The sequence below is a fragment of the Bremia lactucae genome (assembly GCF_004359215.1).
Source record: "Bremia lactucae strain SF5 chromosome Unknown BlacSF5_NotPlaced_18_SHOA01000004.1_1233567bp, whole genome shotgun sequence".
In the NCBI taxonomy this organism is placed as follows: Eukaryota; Oomycota; class Peronosporomycetes; order Peronosporales; family Peronosporaceae; genus Bremia; species Bremia lactucae.
The window spans coordinates 690,053-704,582 of record NW_027152030.1 but is presented as its reverse complement, the minus strand read 5'-3'; the positions used below and the strand labels follow the sequence as shown (position 1 = coordinate 704,582).

The 14,530-nt window shown below is 47.9% G+C and overlaps 2 protein-coding genes across 2 annotated transcripts; both read right to left on the bottom strand.

Annotated features, from left to right (window-relative positions):
• Positions 1-1,140: 1,140 nt before the first annotated feature.
• Positions 1,141-3,921, bottom strand: CCR75_006986 (uncharacterized protein; the record flags this gene model as incomplete). The annotated part of the gene is made up of 1 exon (XM_067965050.1): positions 1,141-3,921. One exon carries the CDS (start codon positions 3,919-3,921, stop codon positions 1,141-1,143), a length of 2,781 nt encoding a protein of 926 aa, XP_067822186.1.
• Positions 3,922-5,554: 1,633 nt separating this feature from the next.
• CCR75_006985 (uncharacterized protein) lies at positions 5,555-8,335 on the bottom strand (the record flags this gene model as incomplete). The annotated part of the gene is made up of 1 exon (XM_067965049.1): positions 5,555-8,335. One exon carries the CDS (start codon positions 8,333-8,335, stop codon positions 5,555-5,557), a length of 2,781 nt encoding a protein of 926 aa, XP_067822185.1.
• Between the last annotated feature and the right edge of the window lie 6,195 nt (positions 8,336-14,530).

Below are 14,530 nucleotides of genomic sequence, written 5' to 3'. Positions count from 1 at the left end.
GCTCTACTTAGACACACACCCTAGCACAGCGAGGAAGCGGTAATCCGGCTCCTCGTGCGCACTTACTAAGTAGGAAGTAGCTTGAAAACTGATTTATATTCAATCGTATTAAATATAAATACCTATTTTTACCAATCAAATTGTCATCTCTATAGATAACACTGTTATGTATTGCGAGCGTATACCTCCCGTGGCGGATGACGCTAGCCGTCATCCCTCCTAATGTGAACGCCACACCCGAGTGTGGGTCTGATTGCTTTATTTAAGTGATTGACGATCCCCTTAAAAACAGCAAGTGTACTTCACGGGGACTGTGTAACATTAGGGCAACTTTAGCCCGTTACACCTAACCTACACTGCAATAATTGATCAGTACTACTGAAGGGTACCCCGTTAGAGTTGCTGCCGAAGCGGCCAAAATAGCTCAGTGGGGAGGGTGTAATGGGCACACATCGGTTGGAGAACCGTTGTTGTGGTACATTTACTTTATGGGTAAAATACCCTTTTTTCTAATCTTAAAATAGTTAGTTACTTAAATCCCATTTATTATGGGTAATAAATGTGGTCGCCGCCAGATATAAATCTGGCGGCCAAAATCTATTCTCATTAGCTACTAAGTTCGTTTACGGTTGATTCTTTAAATGGCAGAAAAACGTTTTTTAGCGTTGGGGGAGTTCCTTCGTGCAATTAATTTCAAGAACTTTGTTCATTAAAAACATTTTAAGGATCAAAAGTATCTATTACCAATACTACTATTTTCGATTCACGAGCGCTTTCTTCAACGCAGTAAAAGTCATATTATGCCAGACTCCATGATTTTAGCAGCCACTGAGTGATAAAGTAAATTGTATTTATTGTCAAAAGTAACACGGAAGACTCAAGCCTTGCTTCAGCGCAAACAGCTCCACTGAAAAATCACAAATTTAACTACATTTGTAGTAATAGTGACATCAAAATGGGTTTCATATTCCGAAAAAAAAATCGACTGTCCGTAAGAACAAGGCATTAATCTTTTCCCGATCGAAACGCAGGAACCTATATAAGAAGCGTCATGCACCATACACTGCATCTTGAGCAAAGGAGAATGAAATGAAAGAAACGACTCATTTTCAAATGTAAAAGCTTCCAGGGACCACCCGCTTAAACGAAGTACATAGCGCCTTTCATGGTTTCGTGCAGATTATGCATGCGACAATCCGTCTCCAATGTAGTGTCCGTTGAGCCTGAGACGGTTGAGGCAGTGTCACTGCCATCTACCAGGAAAAAGCGGGCACGAAACGCAACGAGGTGTGAGTAGTATGCCGAAGGGACCATAGATACGGAGCGAGTGCACCGAGCAAACGTATAGCAAAGCTTGTAGGTAAGCATCTGCAGCTCATCAGCCGAAAAACCAATTTCATTCAGCAGCACGTGGTAATGTGTTGGACGACTGGTCCCTTGTAACCCAGCGTGGCTCATGAGATAGAAATCGTTTTCAATAGGATGACAGATGCCGGTGTCGACAACCGTTCCAGCCTTAACATTGCCGCTTCGGTCAGCATCTTTCGAGTTGTCAGGAAACAGGCGGGTGTGATGGCGCTTCTGGACGATTACAAACGTGATTGGTGGCAAATAGCCAACCTCCAAAGCCTGGCAAGCTTCACGGATAGCCGTCACTTCGTAGTTTAATACCATGTGAAATTGTCCTTCACTCACTCCATCACGATAAAACACAATTCTTTCTGGCTTTCCTCGCGTCTGTCGATAAAATTGCCCCATCAATTCTATGACCATTTCCTTCAAGTTCGTGATTTGCTCAACGCGATGGCCTTGCGCACGAATCGAGGATGCGTGACGAATAAAATTGGCATCCATGGACGCCGTGACAGCAGCAACTGATGGACGCGTCTTATCCATCGGACTTGGGTGGGTCACGTCGGCCCCAAAGATAATCGTGCGCGACTGAGACACGATCGGTAGTGGGCCGCTAATGATCCCATTCATTCCTCCCAATTTTGTATTGACCTTCATCAAAATATTGGCGATATACTGCGGACTGCATTTTGGAATATGCTTTGACAGCATGCATTGCGACAAAATGCCCATGCCCGCCTCACTGTCCGACATGAGCTTTAATTCTCCGTAAGTTTGGGCATCCATGCGAGGGTTTATCATCCAAATAATTTGAGGTGTCGTTTTAAACGTTTGAGTGGCTGCTTTCACCGCAGCCTGAAACATTCCTCGCACCGAGTCTTCTCGGCGCTGTTTTAGCAACACAGGAGGCACCTTAGGCGGGCACCGCATTCCAAGCTGCCCCATTTGGGCCATCACAGCCTTAAAAAACTGTTCAATGCTCGCCTGATTACAGTATCGAGCATCCGCCATGCTAATGACCGCCCACGACGTGAGCTGCGCTGGTTTATTAAACTTCTTTCCACGCATGTTCCACGCTCCATCACGAGGATTCTCACGGGCTCCGCCACTGTATTCGATCGTTGGCGGGGGCAATTGGCGGCCAGTAGTTTCCACCATTCGAGGCTCGACATCTAGGCCAAATGCCTTGAGTGTCGGGTCTCTGCTGAACCCTGCCTCAAGAAACTTTTGCTCCACCGAGCGCTTGCGCTGGTCCGGTGGAGTGCATGTGAACTTGATCATATTCGCCACTTGATTATCCGTGACTTTACGGGGACACTTTTGTCCGCCCATGATATGACACACCTCCATCGGCAAATAATTTTTCTTCTGGGGAGCACCAACATGCAGACATGGGAGTTTCGGGTATCGAAGACGTAATTTATACGCTTGCTGGAAGTACTGCACGATCGATACGCGCTTTCCATCGTCATCCGTGAAGAACGTGTCCTGGGCACTTGTTTTGGTGAGTCCATTCACTCGGTAGCTCCGTTTGACGCCCGGACGATGCGTTATCGACACCTTGACGCCGCGTATGGCTTTGCTAAAAGCAGAGTGCTGATACTTGGCTAGCGTTGTCGGTAGGTCCCTCGCGTTCAGCGACTTAACAAGGAAGTCCAACACATCCATCTCCTCCACAAAGGCAGTAGCGGCCAAGTCCAAATTGACCACGAGGCGGTTTTGCGTGGCACGTAGGCTCTGAAAGTAGCCAAACCATAGCTCGGCGCCTTCTCCGAGAGACTTGGATCCCGTGGCACTAAAGAGGTTCCTCCCCACGACCGTGAACCGCTGCGAAGCTGAGTGACGGAGCGCCACATCCAGTGCCTGCAGTGCGTCGTACGGCGTGTAGTTCAATCTTCCCGCGAAGAGCTCGTCCAACTGCTGCATGCGGATAGCCACTGGGTCGGCCTCCTTGACAGTGGCTGAGAAGTCTCTGTCTCGGCCTCCATCGTCTCCTAGCTTCAAAGCACCAAATACTTTGCTCGGGAAGGGCAGGCGACGTGGTGAATAAATATTCTTGCGCGCGTCTGAGACAAGCAGCACGTCTGGAAACTGCCGTTTAAGCTCGTTCAAGAGCGCTCCCATGATCTTTGTCGCTAGCGCCTTAGGAGGGCCGTCGTTGCCAAAGCTTCGACCGTCCTCGGCCATCATCACGTCGTAATGGTACACGTCGCCTGCCTGTCGAAAGTTCACCTTGAAATGGTTCACATGAAGTTTTACTGCTTTTCCAGCCTTGCCGAATCCCGGACGAGGTGGAAAGTGCGTACGCACGACCGGCTGCACAAGGCGGGGTTCATCCGGTAGGCTAACTTTCTCCTCGAACGCCGAGGCGAGCGAAGTGACGCAGGGTTGTGCTGGAGTAAGAGGCGGCGCAGAGGTGCGAGCGGAAGACGGTGGCCCCGGAGCAGGAGCAGGAGAAGCAGATGCGGCGGGGCCGCGTCCTCTTCCTCCTCCCCGACCGCGGCCGCGACGTGGGCGGCTAGTATCTTGTTCGGATTCTTTTTGCTGCGAGTTGCGTCGAGGCGGCATCTTTGATAATGAGATTTATGGGAGGCTGCAGATTTCCCTCCCCCCCCCGTCCAACGCGATTTTCATCGAGTTCTAAAGTTGACAGCTTCAACACTCGGCTTTTGCAACAACCCATATAATAAAACAAGATGAGCAAGTGATTGACAGTGTTGTTGCTGCCAGTGCTGATTTTCACGAATGTGCCGCCGCGACTTTAGTTACATCTGACCAACACAAACTACACAGCCGNAATCGTTACAAGACACGTGTGCGTTGCGCACGGAGGCGCCATACTTAGTAAGTTATCAATATAATAAGTTTATCATTAGATAGAAGATCGTAACGTAGGAAAATTAATATATTTAATACAGTTTTACTTGTTCCTCAATTCTAATCCTTTGAACTACCTTTAGAAGTTAGGGCATCTTAGCGACACAGAAACCTTCCTCTGTACCGTTGTGTGCGTGAAGTTTCAAGGCACCTAATGTAGGCGGGCACGTCTTAATGCGGCCACGCTCTACTTAGACACACACCCTAGCACAGCGAGGAAGCGGTAATCCGGCTCCTCGTGCGCACTTACTAAGTAGGAAGTAGCTTGAAAACTGATTTATATTCAATCGTATTAAATATAAATACCTATTTTTACCAATCAAATTGTCATCTCTATAGATAACACTGTTATGTATTGCGAGCGTATACCTCCCGTGGCGGATGACGCTAGCCGTCATCCCTCCTAATGTGAACGCCACACCCGAGTGTGGGTCTGATTGCTTTATTTAAGTGATTGACGATCCCCTTAAAAACAGCAAGTGTACTTCACGGGGACTGTGTAACATTAGGGCAACTTTAGCCCGTTACACCTAACCTACACTGCAATAATTGATCAGTACTACTGAAGGGTACCCCGTTAGAGTTGCTGCCGAAGCGGCCAAAATAGCTCAGTGGGGAGGGTGTAATGGGCACACATCGGTTGGAGAACCGTTGTTGTGGTACATTTACTTTATGGGTAAAATACCCTTTTTTCTAATCTTAAAATAGTTAGTTACTTAAATCCCATTTATTATGGGTAATAAATGTGGTCGCCGCCAGATATAAATCTGGCGGCCAAAATCTATTCTCATTAGCTACTAAGTTCGTTTACGGTTGATTCTTTAAATGGCAGAAAAACGTTTTTTAGCGTTGGGGGAGTTCCTTCGTGCAATTAATTTCAAGAACTTTGTTCATTAAAAACATTTTAAGGATCAAAAGTATCTATTACCAATACTACTATTTTCGATTCACGAGCGCTTTCTTCAACGCAGTAAAAGTCATATTATGCCAGACTCCATGATTTTAGCAGCCACTGAGTGATAAAGTAAATTGTATTTATTGTCAAAAGTAACACGGAAGACTCAAGCCTTGCTTCAGCGCAAACAGCTCCACTGAAAAATCACAAATTTAACTACATTTGTAGTAATAGTGACATCAAAATGGGTTTCATATTCCGAAAAAAAAATCGACTGTCCGTAAGAACAAGGCATTAATCTTTTCCCGATCGAAACGCAGGAACCTATATAAGAAGCGTCATGCACCATACACTGCATCTTGAGCAAAGGAGAATGAAATGAAAGAAACGACTCATTTTCAAATGTAAAAGCTTCCAGGGACCACCCGCTTAAACGAAGTACATAGCGCCTTTCATGGTTTCGTGCAGATTATGCATGCGACAATCCGTCTCCAATGTAGTGTCCGTTGAGCCTGAGACGGTTGAGGCAGTGTCACTGCCATCTACCAGGAAAAAGCGGGCACGAAACGCAACGAGGTGTGAGTAGTATGCCGAAGGGACCATAGATACGGAGCGAGTGCACCGAGCAAACGTATAGCAAAGCTTGTAGGTAAGCATCTGCAGCTCATCAGCCGAAAAACCAATTTCATTCAGCAGCACGTGGTAATGTGTTGGACGACTGGTCCCTTGTAACCCAGCGTGGCTCATGAGATAGAAATCGTTTTCAATAGGATGACAGATGCCGGTGTCGACAACCGTTCCAGCCTTAACATTGCCGCTTCGGTCAGCATCTTTCGAGTTGTCAGGAAACAGGCGGGTGTGATGGCGCTTCTGGACGATTACAAACGTGATTGGTGGCAAATAGCCAACCTCCAAAGCCTGGCAAGCTTCACGGATAGCCGTCACTTCGTAGTTTAATACCATGTGAAATTGTCCTTCACTCACTCCATCACGATAAAACACAATTCTTTCTGGCTTTCCTCGCGTCTGTCGATAAAATTGCCCCATCAATTCTATGACCATTTCCTTCAAGTTCGTGATTTGCTCAACGCGATGGCCTTGCGCACGAATCGAGGATGCGTGACGAATAAAATTGGCATCCATGGACGCCGTGACAGCAGCAACTGATGGACGCGTCTTATCCATCGGACTTGGGTGGGTCACGTCGGCCCCAAAGATAATCGTGCGCGACTGAGACACGATCGGTAGTGGGCCGCTAATGATCCCATTCATTCCTCCCAATTTTGTATTGACCTTCATCAAAATATTGGCGATATACTGCGGACTGCATTTTGGAATATGCTTTGACAGCATGCATTGCGACAAAATGCCCATGCCCGCCTCACTGTCCGACATGAGCTTTAATTCTCCGTAAGTTTGGGCATCCATGCGAGGGTTTATCATCCAAATAATTTGAGGTGTCGTTTTAAACGTTTGAGTGGCTGCTTTCACCGCAGCCTGAAACATTCCTCGCACCGAGTCTTCTCGGCGCTGTTTTAGCAACACAGGAGGCACCTTAGGCGGGCACCGCATTCCAAGCTGCCCCATTTGGGCCATCACAGCCTTAAAAAACTGTTCAATGCTCGCCTGATTACAGTATCGAGCATCCGCCATGCTAATGACCGCCCACGACGTGAGCTGCGCTGGTTTATTAAACTTCTTTCCACGCATGTTCCACGCTCCATCACGAGGATTCTCACGGGCTCCGCCACTGTATTCGATCGTTGGCGGGGGCAATTGGCGGCCAGTAGTTTCCACCATTCGAGGCTCGACATCTAGGCCAAATGCCTTGAGTGTCGGGTCTCTGCTGAACCCTGCCTCAAGAAACTTTTGCTCCACCGAGCGCTTGCGCTGGTCCGGTGGAGTGCATGTGAACTTGATCATATTCGCCACTTGATTATCCGTGACTTTACGGGGACACTTTTGTCCGCCCATGATATGACACACCTCCATCGGCAAATAATTTTTCTTCTGGGGAGCACCAACATGCAGACATGGGAGTTTCGGGTATCGAAGACGTAATTTATACGCTTGCTGGAAGTACTGCACGATCGATACGCGCTTTCCATCGTCATCCGTGAAGAACGTGTCCTGGGCACTTGTTTTGGTGAGTCCATTCACTCGGTAGCTCCGTTTGACGCCCGGACGATGCGTTATCGACACCTTGACGCCGCGTATGGCTTTGCTAAAAGCAGAGTGCTGATACTTGGCTAGCGTTGTCGGTAGGTCCCTCGCGTTCAGCGACTTAACAAGGAAGTCCAACACATCCATCTCCTCCACAAAGGCAGTAGCGGCCAAGTCCAAATTGACCACGAGGCGGTTTTGCGTGGCACGTAGGCTCTGAAAGTAGCCAAACCATAGCTCGGCGCCTTCTCCGAGAGACTTGGATCCCGTGGCACTAAAGAGGTTCCTCCCCACGACCGTGAACCGCTGCGAAGCTGAGTGACGGAGCGCCACATCCAGTGCCTGCAGTGCGTCGTACGGCGTGTAGTTCAATCTTCCCGCGAAGAGCTCGTCCAACTGCTGCATGCGGATAGCCACTGGGTCGGCCTCCTTGACAGTGGCTGAGAAGTCTCTGTCTCGGCCTCCATCGTCTCCTAGCTTCAAAGCACCAAATACTTTGCTCGGGAAGGGCAGGCGACGTGGTGAATAAATATTCTTGCGCGCGTCTGAGACAAGCAGCACGTCTGGAAACTGCCGTTTAAGCTCGTTCAAGAGCGCTCCCATGATCTTTGTCGCTAGCGCCTTAGGAGGGCCGTCGTTGCCAAAGCTTCGACCGTCCTCGGCCATCATCACGTCGTAATGGTACACGTCGCCTGCCTGTCGAAAGTTCACCTTGAAATGGTTCACATGAAGTTTTACTGCTTTTCCAGCCTTGCCGAATCCCGGACGAGGTGGAAAGTGCGTACGCACGACCGGCTGCACAAGGCGGGGTTCATCCGGTAGGCTAACTTTCTCCTCGAACGCCGAGGCGAGCGAAGTGACGCAGGGTTGTGCTGGAGTAAGAGGCGGCGCAGAGGTGCGAGCGGAAGACGGTGGCCCCGGAGCAGGAGCAGGAGAAGCAGATGCGGCGGGGCCGCGTCCTCTTCCTCCTCCCCGACCGCGGCCGCGACGTGGGCGGCTAGTATCTTGTTCGGATTCTTTTTGCTGCGAGTTGCGTCGAGGCGGCATCTTTGATAATGAGATTTATGGGAGGCTGCAGATTTCCCCCCCCCCCCCCCGTCCAACGCGATTTTCATCGAGTTCTAAAGTTGACAGCTTCAACACTCGGCTTTTGCAACAACCCATATAAGAAAACAAGATGAGCAAGTGATTGACAGTGTTGTTGCTGCCAGTGCTGATTTTCACGAATGTGCCGCCGCGACTTTAGTTACATCTGACCAACACAAACTACACAGCCGCTTGAATGTGTGATCATTGGTAGGTGCGTGAATTTGACAGATAGTAGAAAGCACTTCTACCAAAAAAATGAAATCTATCGAATTGTACTTTGATTTATTGAGTTGGAATACATTTGACGTCTCTAAAGGGCGGACCATGATATTCGACATTGTCAACAATATTTTTGTGGCGGCACGCTCTATCAACGGAGAACAGCCGACACAAAGTCAACCGCTGATAGAGACCCAATGCATTCAAGAGGCCACCGGTATCAGCTGTCAGAGACGTCCTTTCGGACCGAGTAAGGGGCCTGGCTTCGACCACATCCAACAGAACATGCGGATCTCAGCTGTATAGAATCACTGCAATGCGATTACCGACTACCAAGTGTGGGTCAATTATCGTATGGTGCTTCATCAGCTGGATTTATATTTCCCTGGATAACTGCTGTCGCAAAACTAACAATTTGTGCAGCACGAAAGAGACTATCGATCACATTTTTTGGGTGCCCGGCAGCGCAAGGGTGTTGGCAAGAGATTCTTACCTATTGGACAGGTCAGATCGGATCCCATACCGTCTACAGCACTACGAGGTGTTCTGTATGGCGCGAAGTCCCTCCGCAATTTCTAGGCGGTTATAAAGCGCGATCGACGACACCATGGCAGCGTATATTGCCCCAGTGGAGGCGAATTAGGTGGATCATGGGCTCAATATGCATAACGACCCTCTGGGTCCAGCGCAACAGGGTTGTACATGAGCACACAACTGTGACGTTGGAGGGGTGTGTGCAAAACTTCAAACTTCATTTTTCGGCAATTACAAGCGTTGGCAAAGCGGGATGCTGACAACTACACAAACAAGTGGAAGGTGTTCGACTCGGCTAAAATCTTAACTATTCCACCCACAAGAGCATCGCTCATCGCGGTGAGCCACGTCCAGGCACCGGATCACTCGACGCCGGTGTTGCTAACCTGGCTTAGGACATTTCAGACGTCTTGTACTCCTTATTAAAAAAATGTATAATAGACCGTCTAATCCTCTCGTAGTCTATGTGTGGAATGTGACAGGACCAGCAGACATAACGTAGGTATCCGTCTCATATGCTCATAATATCGATGCCGCGAAAGCTGTTCAAAATTGCACAAAGCAGTACAGACTCATGAAGAGTGTGCAAACAGCATCAATAAACTTTATCGTATGGACATTGGCATCCAAGTATCCCAATCTCCGAGATAAACCTCTTGATCAAGGCGTGATGTTCGTAAATGCCCCATCCGCCAAGAATACAAAAAGGTGCAAAATGCCGTCATTTGAGTTAAGCCGGTAGCGTTCGGACGCAACCTATTATAGCGCGTGGTCGGCTGCTCCATTACGCCGTTTAAATTCGGTTTTGTTTTCGTGCAGTCCGAGGACTATTTAAAGAGCTAATATATCAATCTTAGTTTTAGCGCTGTTGAAAACAGCAAAATAATTTACATTCAGTATTAAGGCATCTCCAAGCAACCGTAAAGCCGGTTTTTAAGGTAATTTCGATTGAAGGAATATCACTCACTTTAACGGTGTAACGGGGCACTACGACTTGTACTGCTTCAGTACAAGTCCACTTCGCGCTGCTTCAGTTACGAGTGGTGCCTTACGTCATTTCACGTACACTAGTACGTGCAGAGGAAGACTCCTCTTTAACTAGCTTAAAGAGGGTAAAATGAAAACTGTATTAAATATAATCAAGTATCTCTTCTTTCTATCTGTTAACTCTAACTTAATTATAAACTAATACTAAACATGCAATTGAAATCTTATCTTATCTTATCTGTCTCTCTCTTTTGTTTACATCTACAGTTGATTAGTCTGCGGGATAAATAGATATAATGGCCTATACCTACTTATGGATAAAATTTCTGAACATTACTATTTAAAGTAATATCCTCCAAATATTATCTACCTTTTAGATAATATATTTATTAACAACCTTTAAGTGTTAATTTCATGTAACGATACACCCCGTTACATCACCCCTCCCTTAAACGACAATCACTCTGACTGTCATTGGATGGTAACTATGTGACCACTTAATTTAAGAACGATGTTGATTGGTCAGAACTATCATTTTAAATTCCATCGTATGAAGAACAAACTCATGCGGGGTGTTGATAGCCGCGGGTGACGCACTGTTATCTCTTGCGGCAGATAAACCTCTGCCGTAGTATTTTCCACTCGCGCAACACTAGATGATGCGGGTGCACGTGGTGATTCACCACGTGGATACGACCCCTCTTTGGAAGCCGACTACGAATGCGAGTCGGACGAAATGGCCGACTCGGGGAGAATAGAACAGTCGCCTGATAGACGCCAGCCGGCTGACTATGAGCCTTCGAATGAGAGGGCTCATTCTGATAGACGAGTTAATAGTCTATTTGGTTCCGACGATGAAGATGATCCCTCATCGCCCTTTCCGTCTCCCGTCGGTCACCTGCACCTGTTTCTGTGCAAGGTGATGACGATGGCGTAAGCCATCGTAATATAAGTTCTTGTGGTACCCCTGCTTCAGTGGGTTTCACTCAGGGGAGTGAAGACAGTAAAATGTATCATCTCGCCCCTGAAAAGAAGCAGTGGTTTTTGCCAGAACGGCTTATCAATAGCTTGTCTGGAGAAACTACTCCTCACAATAAATATCCCTTATTTATTGCGACAAAGCTACATGGCCTTGATCGCCAATTGAATCTGTACGGCTTTCGTAAAGTACGGGCCACGTCCGTTGCGGCCACAGTGGATGACGGTAAAACGGGAGAAGACGCGAGTCCTAAAGACTGGTGGGAATTTCGTCATGAACGCTTTGTTCGGGCAGAAGAGATTTGCTCTGTGAAATCAGAAGACGCCCTCCAAGTGACCGAGGGTCTTGACGCCATCAAGCGGGGATTTCCCCCAGCGCGAAGAAATTTCGCGCTGAGGAAGAATTTTATCTCGATGCTTTCTTAAGCATCGATGGTTTAGTGGCAACAATAAGCGAGATAAAGTCTCGCTTATGCAAGCCTGGAGCGCGTTCATTCGCAATGTCAACGACATTGGACGCGAAGCCGGGCTTCAAAAACTAAACGCCACTCGCGTTAAGTTTGAGAAGCGAGCTCCAACCGGTGCAAAGTATAAATTGCATCGGTTGTCACGTGAGGCTGGGCTCCCATGCCTCACGTGAGGTGATCCCTGTCCGTGTTGTGTTGACAACTCGAAGAGGGCAAAAGGAGATGTCTATTCCCTTTCTTCGCCCTGGGGAAGGGCTCGCATCTCTATTGAGATGCGTGAAGCGGTTGACGTTTGCAATCGATTTACACGCGCCAGGGCGCGTGTTTTCCGATGGGTCTTCTGAACCATCGGATGGGTCGCGTCATACTGACGGACGAGGCCCTCAACGTCAGCAACCAACTGGGAACGAGGCTCCCAGCTGTCATGTGAAGCTGGATAACCACGCTAGCGAACAAGATAACTCGTTCGCTGCCCCTTCACATCACGGTGGTTCTGGATACGTTCCACAAGGAAACGTTGATCACCGTGGGAATCCACCAATGGTTGTGGTGGAGGAGGGAAAATTAGACCCGAACCGTGTGTCGGATCTAATGTCGAGGATCGACACAATCGATCACTTTTTCCATGATTTGGAGGAGGGATTTGATTACGAGCGCGGCAAGCGTCGCTCGTTGGAGCAGACGGTGCAGGCTCACCATATCGAGCGGTTCGAAGACCGTTCGAAGAGTGCGTACTCCATGTTGGAGTACGAGCGGAAATATCATGCTGTTCGCGATGAGCTGTCGTCAGCTCATCGTAGTTTCGAGGATATTCGGAACCGGCATGAGAAACTTCAGGCTCAACATGAGAATCTGGTTCGCGATCACAAGAATCTTTTAGGGATTCTTGAAAAGAGTGGTCAAATCCGTCCTCGGAAGAAGCCGCGTACTGATGGTACGGGCGGAGCCGACCAACGTAAAACGAAGGATGCGTTCGCATTCTACGTGGAAATTCTATTGTCTACGCATTGCCTCTGCGGTGCAGTACACGGAAAGGCCAATGAACTTGAATAGTAGTTTGCTGCTACCCACATTAGTGACTCCACGCTTAGGTAGGTTTACCGAAGAGAGTAGCACTAGATCATTAATGTTAAATGAATGTTCATTTGCTCTTCCATGTTTGTCTGCATTCCATTTCCGACGGTCCACTGCGTTAGCAATGGAATCCTGAACGAAACGGATTATTGATTCTCGAGTTAGCAGAAATTCTTCTGCTGACTCATTTGTTTTGTCTTTTTCAGTTCCTTTGTGCGTACTGCCATGAGATCATTCTCATCTTCGATGTCGATATCTTCGACATCGACATCACTCGCGTCCTTGTTAACTTCGACGCGTGATGAGCATGAGCCAGAATTGTTTTGCTCGTGCGAGTCCACACCTCTCTTAAACTAGAGGATCCCTCTTATTGGGTGGGTATGCGAGGATGGCGTAAGCCAATCACAAAGATCGGTGTATGCGTTGTAGACGCATGCACCGAATTATTGATGGCAAATTCGACCATCAATAAAAACTCGCTCCAATTCGGATACGATTGGACGTAACCTCGAAGTATTTCTTCGAGGACGCGATTTACGCGTTCTATTTGACCATCCGTTTCTGGGTGGTCGGATGTTGACATAGTCAGCCGTGTTTTGAGATCGGAACACGGATTGCCAAAATTCCGCCGTGAACCGTGGATCTCTATCCGAGACCAGTTCACGGGGTAACCCACGGAGTTTGAATACCATGTCGATAAAGACACGGGCACAACCCGGGGCCGTAATCGACTTTGGTACTGCAGCAAGATGTACCATCTTGCTGAATTTTTTGTCTACAAAAACGAGGATTCCATTGTTTTTGGGATCGTCTTCAGGAAATCGGAAGACGAAGTCCATAGATACGGAATGCCAACGCTCTGCCGGAAGTGGTAGATGTTGAAGAGGCGCATGGGATGAAGGGCTAGGCTTCACCCGTTGACATACCTCGCAAGCACGAATGTACTTTCGCACGAACTGATACTGGCGGGGCTAGTAAAAGTCGCGACTTACTGTAAGGTAAGTCTTCTCACGTCCACGATGCCCACTTGTTGAAGCATCGGGACACTCATACATGATGCGCAAGCGCAAATCTTTGTGAGTTGGGACGACGACACGTGGGGTGTCGCCAGTAACGGCTGTATAACACAATAAGCCGTTACGTGTTGTGTATCGATCGGATGACGATCGATATAAAGCCGGTAATCTTTAAGAGGTTTATCGGATGGATTCATTAAATGATCTATCAAACATAGAAGGTCCTTCTCTTCTGTGTAGGCTTTCTTTATGTCATCAACTAAGGTTGATGACGGAACACTCGTAGTGAGTGTTGCAACAGTGGAATTAATTTCACTGTTGGAGTGCACTGCTGACTCGAAATCGGGTCGGCGTGATAACGCATCAGCGACGACATTAAGTCGTCCTGGTTTATATTCGACGGAGAAGTTATACTCCGCGAAGAAGGATAGCCACCTCGCCATTCTTTGCGAGAGGTGTGGGCTATTGACGGCCGTGCGTAATGACGCATGGTCCGTATATACGATGAACGGTCTATCTCCTAGGAGGTAGACCCTAAATTTAGCCAATGAATATTTCATGGCAAGGAGTTCCTTGTCATGCACTGGATAATTGCGTTCAGCTGGTTGCAGCTGACGCGATTGGTAACAGACGACGCGCTCCGCGCCATCTGTATCGTATTGCATTAACGCACAGCCGATTGCGAAATCGCTGGCGTCACAGACCACATGGAATGGTCTGTCTTGATCCGCAATCGCCAATATGGGCGATTGCATCAAGCTTTGCTTGATTCCTTCAAATGAACGCTGACAATCAGCGTTCCATAACCATTTCTCGTCTTTTTTCAAGAGACGAGAGAGATGTACTGTCATCTCTGCATAATTGCGAGAGTACTTGTG